The 19,808-nt window shown below is 37.7% G+C and overlaps 1 protein-coding gene and 1 non-coding gene across 2 annotated transcripts; one reads left to right on the forward strand and one right to left on the reverse strand.

The window, feature by feature from the left end:
• Positions 1–13,139: 13,139 nt before the first annotated feature.
• On the reverse strand, positions 13,140–13,922 carry LOC131648958 (uncharacterized). The gene has a single exon (XM_058918694.1). It carries the CDS (start codon positions 13,920–13,922, stop codon positions 13,140–13,142), a length of 783 nt encoding a protein of 260 aa, XP_058774677.1.
• A 4,948-nt stretch (positions 13,923–18,870) lies between these two features.
• Positions 18,871–18,977, forward strand: LOC131654394 (small nucleolar RNA R71). Its single transcript, XR_009299435.1, has one exon. It is a non-coding gene; the product is annotated as a small nucleolar RNA R71 (small nucleolar RNA).
• The last annotated feature ends 831 nt before the right edge of the window (positions 18,978–19,808 follow it).

Below are 19,808 nucleotides of genomic sequence, written 5' to 3' on the forward strand. Positions count from 1 at the left end.
CCAACCATTCGATGCAGAAAGGTGTATTTTCCTCTCTTGACACAAGAGACTGGATATGGGCCATGAGAAAGGTATTGGTATTGATCCAGCAGTTTGCTGTGAAAGCATAGTGGAAGAAGTACAACTCCTTGACGTTGACTTTGTTGTTGTTGGTTCTCCCAAAAATGTTGTTAGCCAAGATGCGGGGGAAGTAGAGGATGCACGGATTATGGATGTGAGTTGAGTAGCGCATGTCAGGAGCGACATTTTCTTCACCAGACACTCTCTACCATATCGCATATGATGTTCCTTGCAAGTCCAGCTCAGGAGGAATTCGGTAATTGACACCCTCTCCACGAGTGAATTGGAGTATCTCGCTCAAGGCCTCCTGATTCACGGTGTATTCTTGGTTAAACAACCGGAAAGAAGCGGCTTCGATTAGATTCTGAGTGGCGTCATTGGGAGTGTTGTAAGCGTAGGAGCTTAAGAATTTCAGTGTTAAAGCCTCATATGTGGGTAGGTTCAGTGTGCTTACATATGTTAAACCCACTTTATTGAGTAATAAACGCACACTATTGAGCAGTCCCAAATTTTGCAAACAGTCAACATCAGTGTGCCGCGTAGATACAATGCCTCACTGATAGAATTTGCGGTAACGTTCAAGTTGGAGTTCTCCAGCTTCCCTATTTCGGAACATTATACCGGCGAGGTTTGGCTCTCCCATGTTCTGTTGATTCCTGTTTGTCATAGTGATGGTAAGTGTTAGGAACTAGTGTTGATTTTTAGTACTGACAGAGAGAGAGGGTGATAATGGAGAGTTGATGTTCTTGGTTCTATTGTGTGGGTGCTTAAATAGATGAGTAAATGAAAATGATAGGAGTGGGTGATAATGGATATTAAATGAGAAATTTGAAAAATGGGTGTTATGGAAATGAATGAGTGTATTAAGAAGGTGGGACAGTGGAAGATGAAGGAAAAATGAATTTAAGAGGCCCTGGAATGAAAACACAATTTAGTGTGTGCATTTAAGGGGCTGGCGAATGGCAGAGGGAGAGGACAAGGGTGTGACAGTCGGCACACCAAGCCTGACGGTCGTCACACCTTGCTTAATGCCAAAATTTATGTTTGCGTGTCCTGGTCTTTGCATGTGCATGCATGGTCCTTGTAGGTCATGGTCTTTGCAGCATTGCAGTCTTTGACCATGGTTGCATGCATTTTGATTGGACCAGAAAAATTAGGTGGCATATATTGCTTTGACTACAATATTATATTTTAGCATGCAGAGGTATACAGATCTCCTTGTATCAGTAATATTTGTATCAGTAGTGTTAAAATAATAGGATTCTGGAAAAAATTAATGCACTCAACACACTGATGAACACAAACACAGTAATTAACTGATAGCAATTATTTTATTTTCACTTGATAAAAGCATCAGTATCAGTTAATACATAGCAGAAGGAAATTTAAAAGAACACAAATAAGGGAAAATAAACATACTGGTATTAAAATTACTGAAACCAAAAAAACTTAGAACAAAATTATTCTAGAAATAAAATGCTAACGAAACAAAAAATACTAACTAAATACTTAACTTGAAAATAAAATACTTAAAATAGGAAATCCTAACTAAATATTTCCTTCTCCCTACACCTAAACTAGACAATGTCCTCATTGTTAAAGTGTGATAGTTAGAAAAACTAAAACAAAATCTTCAATTAGCCACTTTTAGGGGGTGGTGTAGAATGGAAATGGTGAAATAGATGATCGAGATTCTCCGTCACTATATCCATAAAACCATGAAAATATGCGCGAAGAATACCAATATCGGTACGAATAGCATCCATATCACTACGAAGAGTGACAACATCATTCCGAAGAGCAACAATGGCAGCAGCATGATCAACCATAGGTACATCTTCATTATGGGTAACTGGGGAAATATCATAGTAGCCTGGCGGTGTCAATGGATCGGTCTCTTCCTTCTCAGGGTCGGTTTCATCTTGTCCTTCAAGTCATGTAACCAATTTTTCTCATCATGCACACTTGTGTTTCTAGGACTAGGTAAAGCAAAATGGTAGACTGATTGGTAAAATAGCAAGTGTACTATTTTGCCTCTTGTAATAATAGGGAAAATTCCCCGAATGTCGATCTCAGGGACTGCGCAGGAATAATGAGTTCAATTCAAGGTTCAATTAAACAAAAACTTCAATGGGGTTTTGTTTGGTAATTATAACTTAACGAAAAATAGAATAAGCAGTAAATGAAATTGACTGTGTAACAAATATGAGTAACATGCTAGGGATAGTGGATGATTGACAATGTAACAACTCTGAAATTTCTATTGCAACAACTTATTTTAAATAATCAATTACCGGTTCTTAAGGTTGTTTGATCCTAAGTCCTTAGTGAAAAAAACCTTTGATCCTTCATCCTAAACCCTAAGTCCTTAGAGGTTTACAATGAAATCAAGCAATTAAGTTATCAAGAATATCCGGTTACTATAAGGTATTCCTAGTCCTAGGTAATATCTATTATAGCATATTCTCATGAAAGCATTATCAATGGTGGTCCGCCTAAATGATAATCGTAGATCAATTCCAATTTGTCCGAAAGGAAAAGCGTTAGAAACATCAAGAGAATAAATCAACAATTAAAAACATGATTGTTATTGCAATTGCAAACTCAGAGTCATTACAAAGTTAAATCAGAGCCACCCCCCTAGCATTGGGGGGTTTAGCTACTCATAGTATTCAAAGAAAACACAATATAGAATAAAGACATTACAAGAAATTGGAGGAGATTGAATCTTCAATTGCTTTCGTTCATGAAGATCTTCCTCTCTCCCAAACCCTTGCTTTCTCCAATCTTCTCTTGTATTCTTTTCTCTAATCTGTCAAAAAGTGTCTCTTTTCTTTGCCCTAAGGTTGTTTTTATACTCTCTCTTCTATTCCGGTTGAAACCAAATGCCAAGAATATCCTTAATGATCCTATTTGAGTGAGGAAGCTTAAAAACACATATTCAGCCCACGCTCATCAACACGGGCCGTGTTCCTGCACACGGGCGCCCGTGTTGATCCTCTGACATTGGTTCAAACTCGCATTTCCAGCCACATTTCAACACGGGTGCCCGTGTTGATTAACACGGTCCGTGTGAACCCTTAACTTCATAATTTGGCTTTGTGTTCTTCATCAAAGTTGTAGCCCTTTTCGTTAGCGAAATTTTGCCACCGGAACCGCGTCATTCTGAGTTACGAAGCTCTAGTTATGATCAAAATACTACACGCATATCACGATGAGAAACATGCTGAAAATTTCCATATCTCACACTTGCTAACACGAGCCGTGTCAGCCCCGTGACTTTCATCTCTTTTGCATTTTCTTTTCCACACTTCATCCTAACATGGCCAGTTTCAAGTGACACAGGTGGTCGTGTCAGACCTCATGTAGCTTGACTTTTCACTTCCTTCAAAACTCCCCTTTTTGTACTTTTTGGCATTGATTTGTCTCGATTTATTCCTTTAAGCCTGCGAACAGTAAAATACACAACCAAAGCATAAAATGTAGAATAAAGAAATAAAACACTCAATAACATAACTTAAACATACTTAAAAACAACGGTAATTATATGTGTGAAAACCACTGATCAAACTCCCCCAAACTTAAACCGTTGCTTGACCTCAAGCGACAATTACAAAAGTTAATGACCCTCAAAGCACACGGTGTTCATACGTGAGATATCCGTCTGTACTGATCAAGAAACAGTTGGTTCGGCATTCACATGACGCGACGAGTTTTGTTACCACATTAAACCTCAAGCTCCCGTTTTGGATACCTCTCCAACTATGCTTTGCACTTAAGTCTCTTTCTGATTTTCCTCCTCTTTCATTCGGACAATCATATTAAGGCACTGCATCTCTTATAATACTCATCACTTGCATGAGACGAATCAAGGCTTCTTATTTTCTTTTCATGGCACCAAACTAGCAGCATTGGCTACTTTTTATTACCGATGAAATTTTCAAACTTTGCAGTTATATATTGTCCTTTTGGACGACGTTTGGGGATCAATCTCCTTTGGGCTGAATAACCGGGTAAGGGTTACCCAACTTAGCGAGCCGATTGCCTTTTACCGCCTTTTCATCATTTGGTGCCAACTTTATATATCTTTATTTTTTTTTCTCAACCAGTCAGCATGCAAGTGAATCTGAATTATGCCAGACTGTATCAATAAACTACTCGAGAAGTACTTCTCAAGAGACAAGTACTATGGTGCAAATCTACACGTTAGACTCGTATTTCTTTTAGGGAACCAAGGGTGTTTAAACAAACCTCTTCTTGTCACATTATTCTGCACTTCCTGTCCTCAAACAAACCTCGCTTCATCTCTATATACTATTCCCGATCGCTCTTTAGGATCAAAACTTCTTCAACAAAAATTAAAATTTCGGTCAAAATTTGGGCAGAATTCACTTTATGGTTTCACATCATACCAATAACATAAAAATAAAATGCAAAGAGAAAAACCTCCCCCAAACTTGAACTAAACATTGGCCTCAATGTTTCAGAACGAGCCTGAGAGAGGTGACTCACAGAGGGTAATGCACTCTAATGATCACTTCCAAGCTTTCACCAGAGATGTCCTCTTTTATTTCCTGAAAATAAAATAAACAAATAGAGAAATTAATTATTAAAAGTGTGGGTTGCCTCCCACAAAGCGCTTCGTTTAACATCGCATGGCTCGACGGTCCAATACCCTTTATTATGGAGGGTATTTTCGCTTCCACACCTGGTTGCTTTTCACCTTCGCAACCAAAAATTCATGATGATGAAACGTATGGACAACTTTTTTCTTCAATTCACTTCCCACATTCTTCTTCTCACCATGCTCTTTCTTAGGACTTTTGATAGCTATATGAGTTGGTTCCACCAGAGAGGCTATGCTTGAAACTTTTTCTTGGAGATGTTTAGGGCTTTTGTATTCTCCCTCACTTTCGATCATACCAACAGAAGCTTGATCATTTACACCTACACTTTGTTTCTTGACTTCTAACATCTTTAAGGTTACTTCTTCATTAAAGGCTTTCAACGTCAGAGTCCCTTTCTCAATGTCAAAGTTGCAACGACTTGTCAACAAAAATGGTCTCCCAAGAAGGATAGGAGTTTCTTCATCTTCAGGAATGTCCATGATGTGGAAGTCAACAGGGAATACAAACTTATCAACCTCCACTAGTACGTCCTCAGCTACCCCATATGATTTCTTGATGGTGTGATCAGCGAACTTCAACTTTGTCTCACTTTCACTTATCTTTCCCAATTCAAGCTTTTTAAAGATAGATAATGGCATTAAACTCACACTAGAACCAGAATCAATGAGTACCTTTTTAAACATTCTGTTCTTGATGGTGCATGGTATCGCCACCGCTCCAGGGTCTTTCTTCTTGATGGGAATCTTCCTTGCTGGAGAGACTATACTACACTTTTCAGTTGCAATTTCTGGTTCTCCCCCTAATGGTCTCTTTTTACCGATAACCTCCTTCATGAACTTCTTGTACAAAGGCATGTGCTCAAGTGCTTCAAAGAAAGGTAGATTAACCTCTAATTTTTTAAACAAGGCTGCAAACTTCTCAAAATCCTTTTCTGTTGAATTCTTCTTTGTCACTCTAGAAGGAAAAGGTAGCTTGATTTCTGGTTTAACACCTTTCTTATTTTTCTCTTCACGTGGCTTAACTGGTGGTATCACAATTTCGGGCTCTTTCGCATTCTCTCTTATCTCCAAATCTACCTCAATGACCAAGGGATCATCTATTTCCTCTTTTTCTGTTTCTGATTCTGCCACTTTCTTACTCCTTGTAGTAACAACATTAATCTTCTCTTGGTCTTTTGGATTTTTCATAGTTGAGCTCAGAAAGGTACCTTGTGCCTGTAGAGTGAGATGTTGTGCTATCTGACCCACTTGAACTTCCAGATTTTTAATTGAGGCGGTGGTGTTTCTGTGGTTGTTTCTTGTTTCTTCTTGGAACTGAGAGCACTGCCCAACCAATCTTTCAATTGCCACTTCCCACTCTGCCTTCTGAGGATTTTGTTGTTGGTCTCTCCAAGCGAAGTTGGGATGATTCTTCCACCCTGGATTATAGGTGTTAGCATACGGATTGTTTTGCCTCAAGAATTTGATTTCTTCAATTTGCTTGGGAGTAGCAACACAGTATACAGTTTGGTGAGGACCTTGGCAAATTTCACAGATTACAGGTTGAGCTTGTTGGACTTGAGCAACCTGTTGAGTACCTATATTCATCGCCTTCAATCTCTTTTCTATCTCTGCAGCTATTGCATCTTCAACCCGAATTTTTGAGGTTTCCAACTTCAGATCAATAACTCTTTCAAGTTTATTAGTACACCTGTCATACAACTCCAAATGCTCATTTGCAGCTATAGCTTCAATGATCTTGATAATTCCTGAGGCTGTTGTGAAATTTGTTGAGCCTCCAGCTGCTGTATCGATTAACTGCTTTGTTTTCATTTTCAGCCCATTGACAAATATCTGCATTTGGTCGGTTTTGTCCATGTTGTGAGTGGGACATGCTACTAGGTTCCTCTTGAATCTTTTATAAGCATCTCCTAATAGTTCACCCTCCTGCTGCTTGAAATTCAAAATATCATACCTCTTCCTTATAAAGACCGAGGCGGGAAAATACTCATTCAAGAAAGCCTTTTCCATTTCTTCCCATGACGTGATGCTGCCCGCTGGAAGGGAATAAAACCACTCTTCTGCTTCTTCTGCCAAGGTGAATGGGAACATTCTCAGCTTCTTGGCCTCTTCTGTATGACCTTCGATTTTCAAAGTTGTACTCATGGTCAGAAACCTCTGTAGGTGCTTGTTTGCATCTTCATTAACCTTTCCGGTGAAAGGCTTTCTTTCGAGCTGAGTGATGGTGCTTGGATGCAATTGAAAATTAGGAACATTCACCGGTTGGTTGATAATTGTTTGTCTTCCCCCCAGTGTATTTGCAACACCATAGTCTCCGAGAAGTCTCTCAGGTGGAGGTGGATTCTCGCCCATAACTTCTTCTTCACTTTCAAAATCTGAATGAACTGTCACAACTTCTTCTTCGGATTCCAGTTTATTTTGACGAGCTTGTCTACGCCTTGCGTGCAAGGTTCTTTCAATTTCTGCGTCAAAAGATAAATCAGCTGAGGACTTTCCTCGCATACAAAGATTAGAGCAAATTAGTCGAAATTAGAAAAAAAATAAAAATGCAGAAAATAAAATTTTAGTCGCAGAGCAACAAAATTCTAACTGAACTCAACTTAAACTCAATATTATGGCAGTCCCCGGCAACGGCGCCAAAAACTTGATTGGTAAAATAGCAAGTGTACTATTTTGCCTCTTGTAATAATAGGGAAAATTCCCCGAATGTCGATCTCAGGGACTGCGCAGGAATAATGAGTTCAATTCAAGGTTCAATTAAACAAAAACTTCAATGGGGTTTTGTTTGGTAATTATAACTTAACGAAAAATAGAATAAGCAGTAAATGAAATTGACTGTGTAACAAATATGAGTAACATGCTAGGGATAGTGGATGATTGACAATGTAACAACTCTGAAATTTCTATTGCAACAACTTATTTTAAATAATCAATTACCGGTTCTTAAGGTTGTTTGATCCTAAGTCCTTAGTGAAAAAAACCTTTGATCCTTCATCCTAAACCCTAAGTCCTTAGAGGTTTACAATGAAATCAAGCAATTAAGTTATCAAGAATATCCGGTTACTATAAGGTATTCCTAGTCCTAGGTAATATCTATTATAGCATATTCTCATGAAAGCATTATCAATGGTGGTCCGCCTAAATGATAATCGTAGATCAATTCCAATTTGTCCGAAAGGAAAAGCGTTAGAAACATCAAGAGAATAAATCAACAATTAAAAACATGATTGTTATTGCAATTGCAAACTCAGAGTCATTACAAAGTTAAATCAGAGCCACCCCCCTAGCATTGGGGGGTTTAGCTACTCATAGTATTCAAAGAAAACACAATATAGAATAAAGACATTACAAGAAATTGGAGGAGATTGAATCTTCAATTGCTTCCGTTCATGAAGATCTTCCTCTCTCCCAAACCCTTGCTTTCTCCAATCTTCTCTTGTATTCTTTTCTCTAATCTGTCAAAAAGTGTCTCTTTTCTTTGCCCTAAGGTTGTTTTTATACTCTCTCTTCTATTCCGGTTGAAACCAAATGCCAAGAATATCCTTAATGATCCTATTTGAGTGAGGAAGCTTAAAAACACATATTCAGCCCACGCTCATCAACACGGGCCGTGTTCCTGCACACGGGCGCCCGTGTTGATCCTCTGACATTGGTTCAAACTCGCATTTCCAGCCACATTTCAACACGGGTGCCCGTGTTGATTAACACGGTCCGTGTGAACCCTTAACTTCATAATTTGGCTTTGTGTTCTTCATCAAAGTTGTAGCCCTTTTCGTTAGCGAAATTTTGCCACCGGAACCGCGTCATTCTGAGTTACGAAGCTCTAGTTATGATCAAAATACTACACGCATATCACGATGAGAAACATGCTGAAAATTTCCATATCTCACACTTGCTAACACGAGCCGTGTCAGCCCCGTGACTTTCATCTCTTTTGCATTTTCTTTTCCACACTTCATCCTAACATGGCCAGTTTCAAGTGACACAGGTGGTCGTGTCAGACCTCATGTAGCTTGACTTTTCACTTCCTTCAAAACTCCCCTTTTTGTACTTTTTGGCATTGATTTGTCTCGATTTATTCCTTTAAGCCTGCGAACAGTAAAATACACAACCAAAGCATAAAATGTAGAATAAAGAAATAAAACACTCAATAACATAACTTAAACATACTTAAAAACAACGGTAATTATATGTGTGAAAACCACTGATCATAGACAGGTTCATAGTGCACCAAAAGCTGATAAGGTGGTGCATCATAATTTCTAATCAGGCCCTTGTTGAAGCAAAATGTGATGTCCATAAAGTTAAATCCTCCAAAAGGGGCCAAACGTGCAAGCGGGGCTCTCAGGGACAAGGCACGGGCAATCTTAGTGACAAGACCACCTACAAGGATGGGGCCACGGGTAGCTTGGGCAATGGTAAACATCATAGAAAGCATGAAGGACACACCAACTACCGGTCTGGATTGGAAAACACATATCATGATGCATAATTCATCTTTGGTCACTGATGTATCGCTCATAGGCTTTCCAAAAAGAGTGAAAGCCAGTATCATGTGGAAATACCTAATGGCGAGGTTGTGGATTTTTGAAGAGAGCATGAGATTTGGATCATTTTGATATTGCCCAGAAATCTTACCCCAAAAGCGGTTAAGTGTGTCATTAGGAAAGTGGTTATCATGAATTTCCATTAAAGCATCTATGCTCCTTGGGAGCCCTAGTAAGTCACCCAACTTACGGGTGGTGAAATGGTAGGTGAACCCAAAAATCCTAAAAGAAACTCTTCCTCTATTGAATCCTAATCCAAGGTCAGGGTCGTAACATGGAGAGCTTAGAAACCTCAAAGTCAGGTTACGGAAAGTGGGGGCACAGTTGGTAAGGATATCGCCCTAACATATCTGGCTAAGCATATAGTGAACACTCTCCCTGATACCAAGAACAGTCATAGTGGAATCATGTACAAAGGTGGTGAGTCCTATCTCACGCTGCATCAAAATCTCGTAACGTCTCTACTGAGCGTCACTCCCAAAAGTAACTATCATATTGTCAGTAAACTCCATCTCTTATGTTAGTTAAGAAGTTAGTAGCCTGAAATTAGTAGATCAAAGTAAAATTAAGTTAGTATTTTAAAAGTAATAATAAGTTATTATTTTTTAAAATAATTATAAAAAAGGAATTTTAAGAAATAAAAATAAAGCTAACGTTAAAAGGTGGGTTGTCTCCCACAAAAGCACTTTGTTTAATGTCGTAAGCTTGACAAACTAAAGGTTAGTTTTGTGATTCGACGGGAAAGTCTACGAGCTTAATACTATCTGAATAGTCTTTGTTTTCAATATAATGGTAATACTTTAGGCGCTGCCTGTTTACAATGAAAGGATCACTTGACTTTCCTTTAATTTCGATGGCGCCACTTAGAAATACCTTAGTGACTTTGAATGGACCAGACCATCTTGAACGAAGTTTTCCAAGAAAAAGTTTAAGTCTGGAGTTAAACAAGAGTACCACATCTCCTTCGTTGAACTCTTTTCTAGACATGCGCTTATCGTGCCATTTTTTGGTTCTTTATTTGTAGATCTTGGCATTTTCGTAAGCATCTAGCCTAATCTCTTCCCGTTCATTGATGTCTAATAATCTCTTTTCTCCTGCAGCAATGTAGCTTAAATTTAGGGTTTTTATGGCCCAATAAGCTTTATGCTCAAGTTCCACCGGCAGATGGCATGATTTACCATAGACAAGTTTGAATGGCGTGGTTCCTATAGGTGTCTTATACGCTGTCCTATATGCCTATAATGCTTCATGTAACTTAGAGGACCAATCTTTCCTAGATGTGGCAACAGTTTTCTCGAGTATTTGCTTAATCTGTCTGCTTGAGACTTCTACTTGCCCACTTGTTTGCGGGTGATAGGGTGTTACTACATGGTATCAGACTCCATACTTCACTATAAGTTTCTCAAAGATTTTGGAAATGAAGTGAGAGCCTCCGTCACTGATGACCAGTCCGGGCACACCGAATATTGGAAAGATTATGTTCTTGAATAACTTAATTACTACTTGTGCATCGTTTGTTGGAGAAGTTATAGCCTTGATCCATTTAGATACGTAATCGACAGCGACGAGTATGTAATTGTTTCCAAAAGAAGATGGGAAGGGTCCCATAAAATCAATTCCCCACACATCAAAGACCTACACTTCTAAAATGACCTTTTGTGGCATTTCATCGCGTCTGGATATGTTTCTAGTGCGTTGGCACCGGTCGTAATTTTTAACAGCGATGTGAACGTCTTTCCATAGATTAGGCCAAAAGAGGCCAGCTTGTAAATTTTAGCGCATGTCTTTGATGTGCTTGCATGTCCACCATAAAGGGCATCATGACAGTGAGAAATTATGTCTTCTATTTCACTTTTAGGGATACATCGACGGAAAATACCATCGGCGCCTCGCTTAAAAAGTAAGGGCTCGTCCCAATAGTATTGTATGAGATCGTGAAATAATTTCTTCTTCTGTTGATAGGTTAAATCTGGTGGAAGCAATCCTGCTGCTAAGTAGTTGACAAAGTCAGCATACCATGGCAGTGCGGTTTTAGCGTTAAATGTTTTTATGACTTCAGTTGTCTCAGATTCATAATGGGTTACGAGGCACTCTAATGTATTACTTTCAGAATCTAACTGGGCTATTAGGCGTTTGTAAGGAAAATCATCATTAATCGGCGCTTCTTCAGGTTTAAGAACTTCCATCGTTGATAAATGATCAGCTACTACGTTCTCAGCACCCTTTTTATCCTTAATTTCCAAATCAAACTCTTATAAGAGTATGATCCACCTCAATAGTCTCGGTTTGGCATATTGTTTAGCTAATAAGTACCTAATGGCTGTGTGATCAGTGTAGATAATTATTTTTGCGCCTACTAGATAGGAACAAAATTTATCTAATGCGAAGACCACGACTAAGAGCTCCTTTTTTATGGTGGCGTAATTCATTTGTATCGGGTCCAAGGTTCTACTTAAGTAGTATATTGCATGGAGCTTTTTGTCTTTTCTTTGTCCTATGACTGCTCCTACGGCATAATCACTTACGCCACACATTATTTCGAATGGCAATCTCCAATCAGACGGTTGCATGATTGGTGCGGATATAAGGGCCGTTTTTAATTGTTCAAAAGCTTTTAAGCATTTTTCATCAAAATTGAATTCAACATCTTTCATCAGGAGGTTGGTTAGAGGTTTAGAAATCTTCGAGAAATCCTTTATGAATCGTCGGTAGAAACCGGCGTATCCTAAGAAACTTTGTATTTCTCTTACAGTTTTGGGGGTTGGAGGTTCTCTATAACTTCAATTTTTGCTTTATCGACTTCAATCCCCTTTTCGGATACTATGTGTCCAAGCACAATTGTTTAACCATAAAATGGCATTTCTCCCGGTTTAAGACGAGGTTCACTTGTACGCATCTTTCTAGTATCCTTTCTAGGTTTGACAGACATCCTTTGAAACTTTGCCCACGTACAGAGAAGTCGTCCATAAAGACTTCCATGATGTTATCTATGAAGTCAGCAAAAATTGACATCATGCATCTCTGAAATGTTGTGGGAGCGTTACATAATCCAAACGGCATTCGTCGATAGGAAAATGTGCCATAAGGGCATGTGAAAGTAGTTTTTTCTTGGTCATCAGGACGAATAGGGATTTGGAAGAATCCTGAATAACCATCAAGATAGCAGTAATGAGAATGCTTAGCCAATTGTTTAAGCATTTGATCGATAAAAGGTAAAGGGAAATGGTCCTTTCGAGTGGCTTAATTTACCTTTCTATAGTCAATACACATCCTGGCACCACTCACTACTCTTTCTGCTATAGATTCGCCAACTTTGTTTATTGTGACTGTTATGCCTCCTTTTTTGGGTACGCAATGAACTGGGCTAACCCACTGACTATCAGATATTGGATATATGATACCTGCATTTAGAAGCTTTGTTACTTCGTCCTTAACTACGATGCTCAGGATCGGGTTAATCTTTCTTTGATGCTCTCTAGAAGACTTACAGTCTTCTTCCAACATAATGTGATGCATACATATGGAAGGACTTATTCCTTTTCAATCAACAATGTTATACCTTAAAGTAGAGGGTTATTTTCTTAAAACTTGCAGTAGTTTTTCTGTCTCTGTTTGTCCTAAGTCTGCATTGACTATTACTGGTCGTTTGAGCTCATTGTCTAGGAATTCATATCTAAGGGTCTTTGGTAGTGGTTTAAGGTCCAACGCTGGTAGTTTTGGGCAAGACATATAGTTAGGTGTTAGAGCTAAACATTCACTCAAGTTATCGTCTCAGTACTCAGCAGCCAATTATTATCTTCAAATATCAGGGGTATTGGAATTTTTATGACATCAGAGTAAGATTCCTCTCCTGATTCCATCTCTCTTACACATTCGTCAATGACGTCTACCAAATAACACGTATCCTATATAAATGGGGCTTGAAGGAATTGTATCAGAATAAACTCGACTTTCTCTTTGCCTACTTCAAAAGTCAGCTTTCCCTTTTTTACATTTATAATGGCTCCGGCAGTGGCTAAAAATGGTCTTCCTAATATTATAGGGGTGTTGACATCCTCTTTTATGTCCATTATTATGAAATCTATAGGGATGTAGAATTGACATATGTGAACAGGAATGTTTTCAAGAACGCCTACTGGATACTTAACAGAACGATCTGCCAGTTGCACTAACATCTTAGCTGGTCTTAACTCTCCCATTGCAAGCTTTCTGCATATGGATAGGGACATTAAGCTGATACTAGCTCCTAAGTCGCATAGAGCTTTGTCTATGACAAACTTTCCTATGTTACAGGGTATGGAAAAACTTATTGGGTCTTTCAGCTTAGGAGGCATTTTATTTTGAATTATTGTGCTACACTCAGCGGTAAGTGTAACGATTTCGTTATCTTCTATCTTCTTCTTGTTTGACAAAATTTCCTTAAGAAACTTAGCGTACGAGGGCATTTGAGTGATAGCTTCCGTAAAAGGTGTTGTGATGTTTAATTGTTTTAGAAGTTCAACAAATTTCTTAAACTGCCCTACGCTTTTAGATTTTTCGAATCTTTGAGGATATGGAATGGGTGGTTTATAAGGTGGAGGTGGTATGTACGGTACTTCTTTTTCTACGGCCTCACCAACATTATCTTCCTTCTCCTTCTCTTTTGGTTCACTTTCCTTCTCAGTTGTTTTGCCTAGGTTTTGATACATGGCTGGGTTTTTAAGTCTAGTGTCGGATGGTTTGTCTAACTTTGTACCACTTTGTAGTATAATAGCATGAGCATGTCCTTTCAGATTCGGTTGTGGTTAGCTAGGAAATGTACCTGCAGGTGCAGCAGTAGGTGCTTATTGTTGTGCCACTTGAGAAATTTGTGTTTCAAGCATTTTGTTGTGGGTGGCTAAAGCGTCTACTTTGCTTGCTAACCGTTTAACTTGCTTGCTAGTGTGTACGTTTTGATTCAGGAAGTCTTTATTAGTTTGATCTTGGGTAGATATTGTAGCGATGAAATTGGTGAGACTAAAGCCATGGGAAAGACTTAGCTCATTTATTTTAAACAGAGTCGCCACCGCGCTTTATTGTTTCCAAAAGGAATGGGAGAAAGAGCGAATAAAACTCACAAAAGTTTTTAAAATCAAAATTAATAAACTTATCAGAGATTTGGGTACGGAGGGTTTGTTATACAAGGGGAAGGTTTTAAGCACCCCTCATATCTAAGGTATCCCATAGGAACCTCTTTGAAAATATTATTATTTTTGTGTACATTTATTTTGAAAAGCATATGTGATTTTTGTTTAAATAAAGTGTGAGGATGGAAAAAGAAGTTTTTGAAAGTGAGCTCGATAAGACATTGCATCTTAGGCCTACAAACCCCTTTTAAAGAAAAGGGAAGTCAGAACTTTTGTAGTTCCTCTTAAAAGGAAAATAAAATAGCCAAAGTGGCCAAAATCTTTTTGGGTGTTGAGCTTTAATAATACTCAACAGGTTTTTAATAAAAAGAGACCAAGCTATAACAATACAAGGTCAATGGACTAAGAGTAGTTTCACCGGGAATAATTCTCCTCTTAGTACCAAGGTTTTAAAATAAAGGGTTGGTTGAGCTTTAACAATACAAAACCAATTTTAAATAAAAAGGGACCAAGCTTTAACAATACAAGGTCAATGGACTAAGAGTAGTTTCACCGGGAATAATTCTCCTCTTAGTTCAAAGGTTTTAAAACAAAAGGGGTTGGTTGAGCTTTAACAATACAAAACCAAGGGTTTAGTTTAAAAAGGTTGATCTTTAACATTACAAAACCATTTTTAAAACAAGTGCTAAGCTTTAACAATACTAAGCACAAAATAAAAGAGATTTGGAAAAGAGTTTGAGTACCTTGACAATTTTAGTCAATACCATTCCCATTCCTTTGGATTTTTCTACAACTTTAAGCAATCAATACCTCAAGTGTGTGTGTGATAACATGTGTCACAAAAGACAAACAAGTGAGTATAACAAAGAGATCAATGTAAACTCAAATGATAATGGATAAAAGATGTTTTATATGATGGATGATGGATGATGGATGGATAAATATCTCATGCATATGGGTTAGTAAACAAAGTATATATACAATAATAATACAATGGATAACAAGTACAAAAATACAAGGATGAAAATCAACAAGTATATGCACATGGATAAAAGATAATGATCAAGGTAAACAAATCACATTTAACATTGATAAACAAAGATCAAGATGTTTTTTGAATTAGTGTTCTGAAACTTAGGGTTTTGAAATCACACATAAACCTAATTAATTTTTAATGATTAAAATACCAAATTCTAAAATAGAATTGGTCTAAGGGTTCATGATATATCAAAGGGACATTGACCTAACCCTAGAAATATTCTCATAAAAATATTAGAAATTTATTTAGAGAAAATATTAAAAGGAAAATGATTTTTTTGTATTTTTTAACATATAAAACCTATTTTTTGATTTAATTTTTAAATGATAAAATAATGAACATTTTTGGATTTTTAAAATATATTCACAAAATATACCACATAAACAAGAAGTGTGCAAAAAATTAACTCAAAAGGAATTAATATTCCTATAGAAACATCTTGAGAAAAATGATGGAAAAACAAATATTTTTCAAAATAAGCTTTTGGAAACGGGTTTCCCAAAATGAGGAAACCGGTTTCTCCTTCGAAAAAACTAGATTCTGCTGCTGAATCACATTTTGTTCAAGTTTTCAATTTCTTAAAAATGGTAACTTTCTTACTTCTCAACCAAATGCAAAAGTGTAAACACCAAAGTTGTTTAGAATTTCACAAGGAACTCAACCATGTGCTTAGAATAAATTAATATTGATTGTAGCTTTCACATTTTTGATAAAAACCAGAAGTAAGCTAATTTTTCAAAAGTTAATTTAAATGACAAATCAAGTTCAAACAATGCCTATTTTCATAGGACTTCAAGTCACACCAATCATATGAACAATAAAGACTAAAATATGAGCATAAACGATAGCTTAAACTATGAGTTTTAAGTTCAAGATTTTCTTACCGAACGGGAAGAGATGGTACCTCCTTTAAATGATGTTCCAGCAACAAAGGAAGGATTCTATGAGTTTCCTTGAACCTCCCCTGGTGCTATTGATGTGCTTACTTTTCTTTGAACTGCTCTCAACCTTTCTGCCCAACTCAACACGCAAATACGACGGATGAAAATGGATGGTGGTAGTGGAGATGTTACAGAGGTGGTGTAAGGGTTTGGATAGCTTCTATATGGTGTATATGAAGTGTTTGGATGATTGGTTTGCAAAGAACTTGAGAGAAACTCAGAACTTTCAAGTTTGAGCTAAAAATGACAAAGTGGAGGAGTGACTTTTGAGATTTTTCTTGGGATATTTTGAGGGTAGTGATTATGGTGTACAGCTTCTAAATGATGATTAGAAGTTGTTGGAAAGCTTGGTTGACACCCAGAACTTATGGAACTCAAAATGACTTAAAAATGCAAAGTTGGAAAGAAGGAGAATTTCAAGTTGAGTGGTCACTTAGAGAATTCTGGTGTGTTTGATGCAATGAGCAAGGGCCTCTATTTATAGGCATAAGATGTAGTTTGTGGAGGGAAAAATCAGATCACATGTCTTCATAATTTTCAAATTGTGTACTTTTGCTTCTTTGTGAAGAAATGAGAAAATTGTGGTTTCAAGGGTACTTGGCAAGCTTTAATCACAACTTAGGGAAGCTTTTTTGAGTGTTAGGTGGTTGGTTATTGGATCTGTGTTGCTTTTGCTGCAAAGGAACAAGTTGGAAGCTCAAGGAGAGTGGACTTTGTGATTAAAGTCACTTTTTCAAAATGGAAGTCATGGCTTTATGCTTGAAATGGCATTATGCATTGGTTAAGACTTGAACCACTTGGTCTATAACTCAAAAGCTTGTGTAATATTTTGATTATGGTGTTTAGAACAAGCAAGAGGAGCTGTACTTCAAGATTCTTTCAGATTTGAATAAGTTTGAAGCTTTGTTATTCATGTTCATGGTTTGGAATTCAAGTGTTATAGAGCCTTCTTCACAAAATCATATCTCCTAGCTCAAGTGATGAAAAATCATGATAATGGTCTCTTTGGAAAGCCCTTTCTACATACTTCAATCCACTTATTAAAGTTTTTCTCAAACTCCTTTTGGATCATGGTGAAAAATGGCCACAAAGTTAGGAAAAATTCGAGTGAAAACACTTAAAACATTTCTAAGTTTTTTAAACATAATCTTCATAATTCCATATCTCTCAAAATAATCATTTTTTGTTGAAATGAAACTAGTGAAAAAGTTGTTTATTTGATCAAGATTTACAACTTTCATGTTGGGAGATTTTTGAGTGTGTAGGTGAAATTTGAAGTTCCCAAAATAGGGTCAAAATCACTTTAAAACCTTAATTTTGACTTTTGTTGACTTTTTGATTCATGATGAATTTTCTTGATTTTTCTTAGTCAAATGTATTCAATAGTCATTTTTTGATGATTCGAGTCCTTAAAAGTTCATGGTTGACCATTTTTCTCAAAAGTCAAAGGTTGACCAACAGAATTGACTTTTTCAGATGAACTGTTGTTTTGTGGATTCCACATGAATCAAGGTCTCATTTTTAATTGAATGATGTGAATGGATTAAAATGTTGATTTGGATGCCCTTGAATCATGGTTTGAGTCTTGGAGCCATGTCCTGATTAAAAGTCAACCCTCTAGTGGAATTAGGTTAAAACCCTAATTTGGGGTCTCAGGTGATCTTGAGAGTGATTGATCTTGAACTGGGCCATCTTTGGACTTGGATATTGATGGGAGAACCTTTTGAATCATAGGAGAATGTTGAACTTCCTTGTGGGCCTCAAAACCCTAATTTGCTCAGTTTCCTCTTTGATCAGTCTCCTGTCTTAGGACACAAATAACAAGCAATATTTTTTTTGTATTTTTTGGTTAGCAAATGATATGCATGATGATAATGATGATAATGATGATCCTAATATTTGGAAATATGGTGGGATCTCAGTGATCAAAAATTGGGGTGCAACAGCTATGAAGTTTTCCATCATCAATTCAAGGTTAGATTTCCTAGGGACGTAAGGAGCAGCTACTGATGCCTTTTGATATCCAGGTGGTATAGCAGGTGCTTGGCCAGACGCATACAACTAATTGTTGTTCTTATATGAGAAGTTTGGGTGATTTTTCCATCCTGGGTTATATGTGTTTGATTAGGGATTTCCTTGAGCATAATTCACTGGTTTGGGGGAAACTCTTGTCAAAAGCTGACACTCAAGGGCAGCATGTCCAGATACTCCGCATATTTCGCAGTTAGGAGCTACAACAGCCACGGTGGCTACGGGTGCTACGGTCAGGTTTTCGATCTTTTGGGTTAGGGCGTCTACTTTAGCGTTGACACGGTCAAGGCTGCAAATCTCGTACATACCATTTTTCGTCGGAGGTTTCTCTCCAAAAGTTCTCTCTACTAGGATTCTCTCGCTTCCCCGGTGATAATGGTTTTGAGCCATACTTTCGATAAGTGCATAGGCATCGGCATAAGCTTTATCCATTAGTGCGCCACTTGCGGCGGCGTCTATTGTCAATATCGTATTGTACAAGAGACCATTATAGAAAGTGTGGATAATTAACCATTCTTCTAAGCCATGATACGGACAAAGCCTCAACATGTCCTTGTATCTTTCCCAAGCCTCAAAAAGAGACTCGTTGTCTTTTTGTCTAAACCCATTAATCTGGGCTCTTAGCATAGCTGTCTTACTAGGTGGAAAATATCGTGTCAAGAAGACTTTCTTCAACTCATTCCAGGTAGTGACGGAGTTGGTAGGTAGAAACTGGAGCCAAGCTCTAGCTCTATCCCTTAGCGAAAAAGGGAAAAGACGTAGTCATATCGCCTCTGAGGTTACACCATTTGCTTTTACTGTGTATGCGTATTGCAAGAATACTGACAAATGTAGGTTAGGGTCCTCTGTGGGACTACCAGAAAATTGAATTTGTTGTACTGCTGACAACAATGAAGGCTTCAATTCGAAATTATTTGCCTCGATGGCAGGGGTAGAAATGCTATTGTGCGGCTCAGCTTGCGAAGGAATAGCGTAGTATTTGAGAGGACGTGGTTGTTCACCCATGACTGGTTCTTCAACTGGTTCAGGAATAGGAATAGGAGTATAAGTATGATTTCCTCGTACTTGACGCCTTAAAGTTATAGAACACTCTGGTTCGGGAATAGGTAGCACTAAGTCTTCGCTACGAGAGCGAGTACTTGGCATACAAAAAGGGAAATAAGTAAGTAAAAAGGTGCCTTAGTCTTTACTACGTAACAGTTGAGTTACGATATTGACTGAATTAGTCCACGACAACGGCGCCAAAAACTTGATCGCGAATGACTTAGTATGTCTAATGAATCTGACTGCAAGTGCATAGTCTTATCGCGTAGCTTTAAAGATTATCGAATCCCAAGGGACTAAGAATCGATCTACCGGTATCTATTTATTACTACGTAAATATAAGGCTAGTAAACTGATTGATTAGAATCAGAGGGAAAATAAGGGAAAATAAAATCTAACTTAAATGATCAAGGA

The sequence above is a fragment of the Vicia villosa genome, linkage group LG2 (assembly GCF_029867415.1).
Source record: "Vicia villosa cultivar HV-30 ecotype Madison, WI linkage group LG2, Vvil1.0, whole genome shotgun sequence".
Classification (NCBI taxonomy): Eukaryota; Viridiplantae; Streptophyta; class Magnoliopsida; order Fabales; family Fabaceae; genus Vicia; species Vicia villosa.

What these genes read in the sequence shown, in the direction of transcription:
- LOC131648958 (XM_058918694.1), bottom strand. Translation starts at nt 13,922, where the DNA reads ATGTATCAAAACCTAGGCAAAACAACTGAGAAGGAAAGTGAACCAAAA.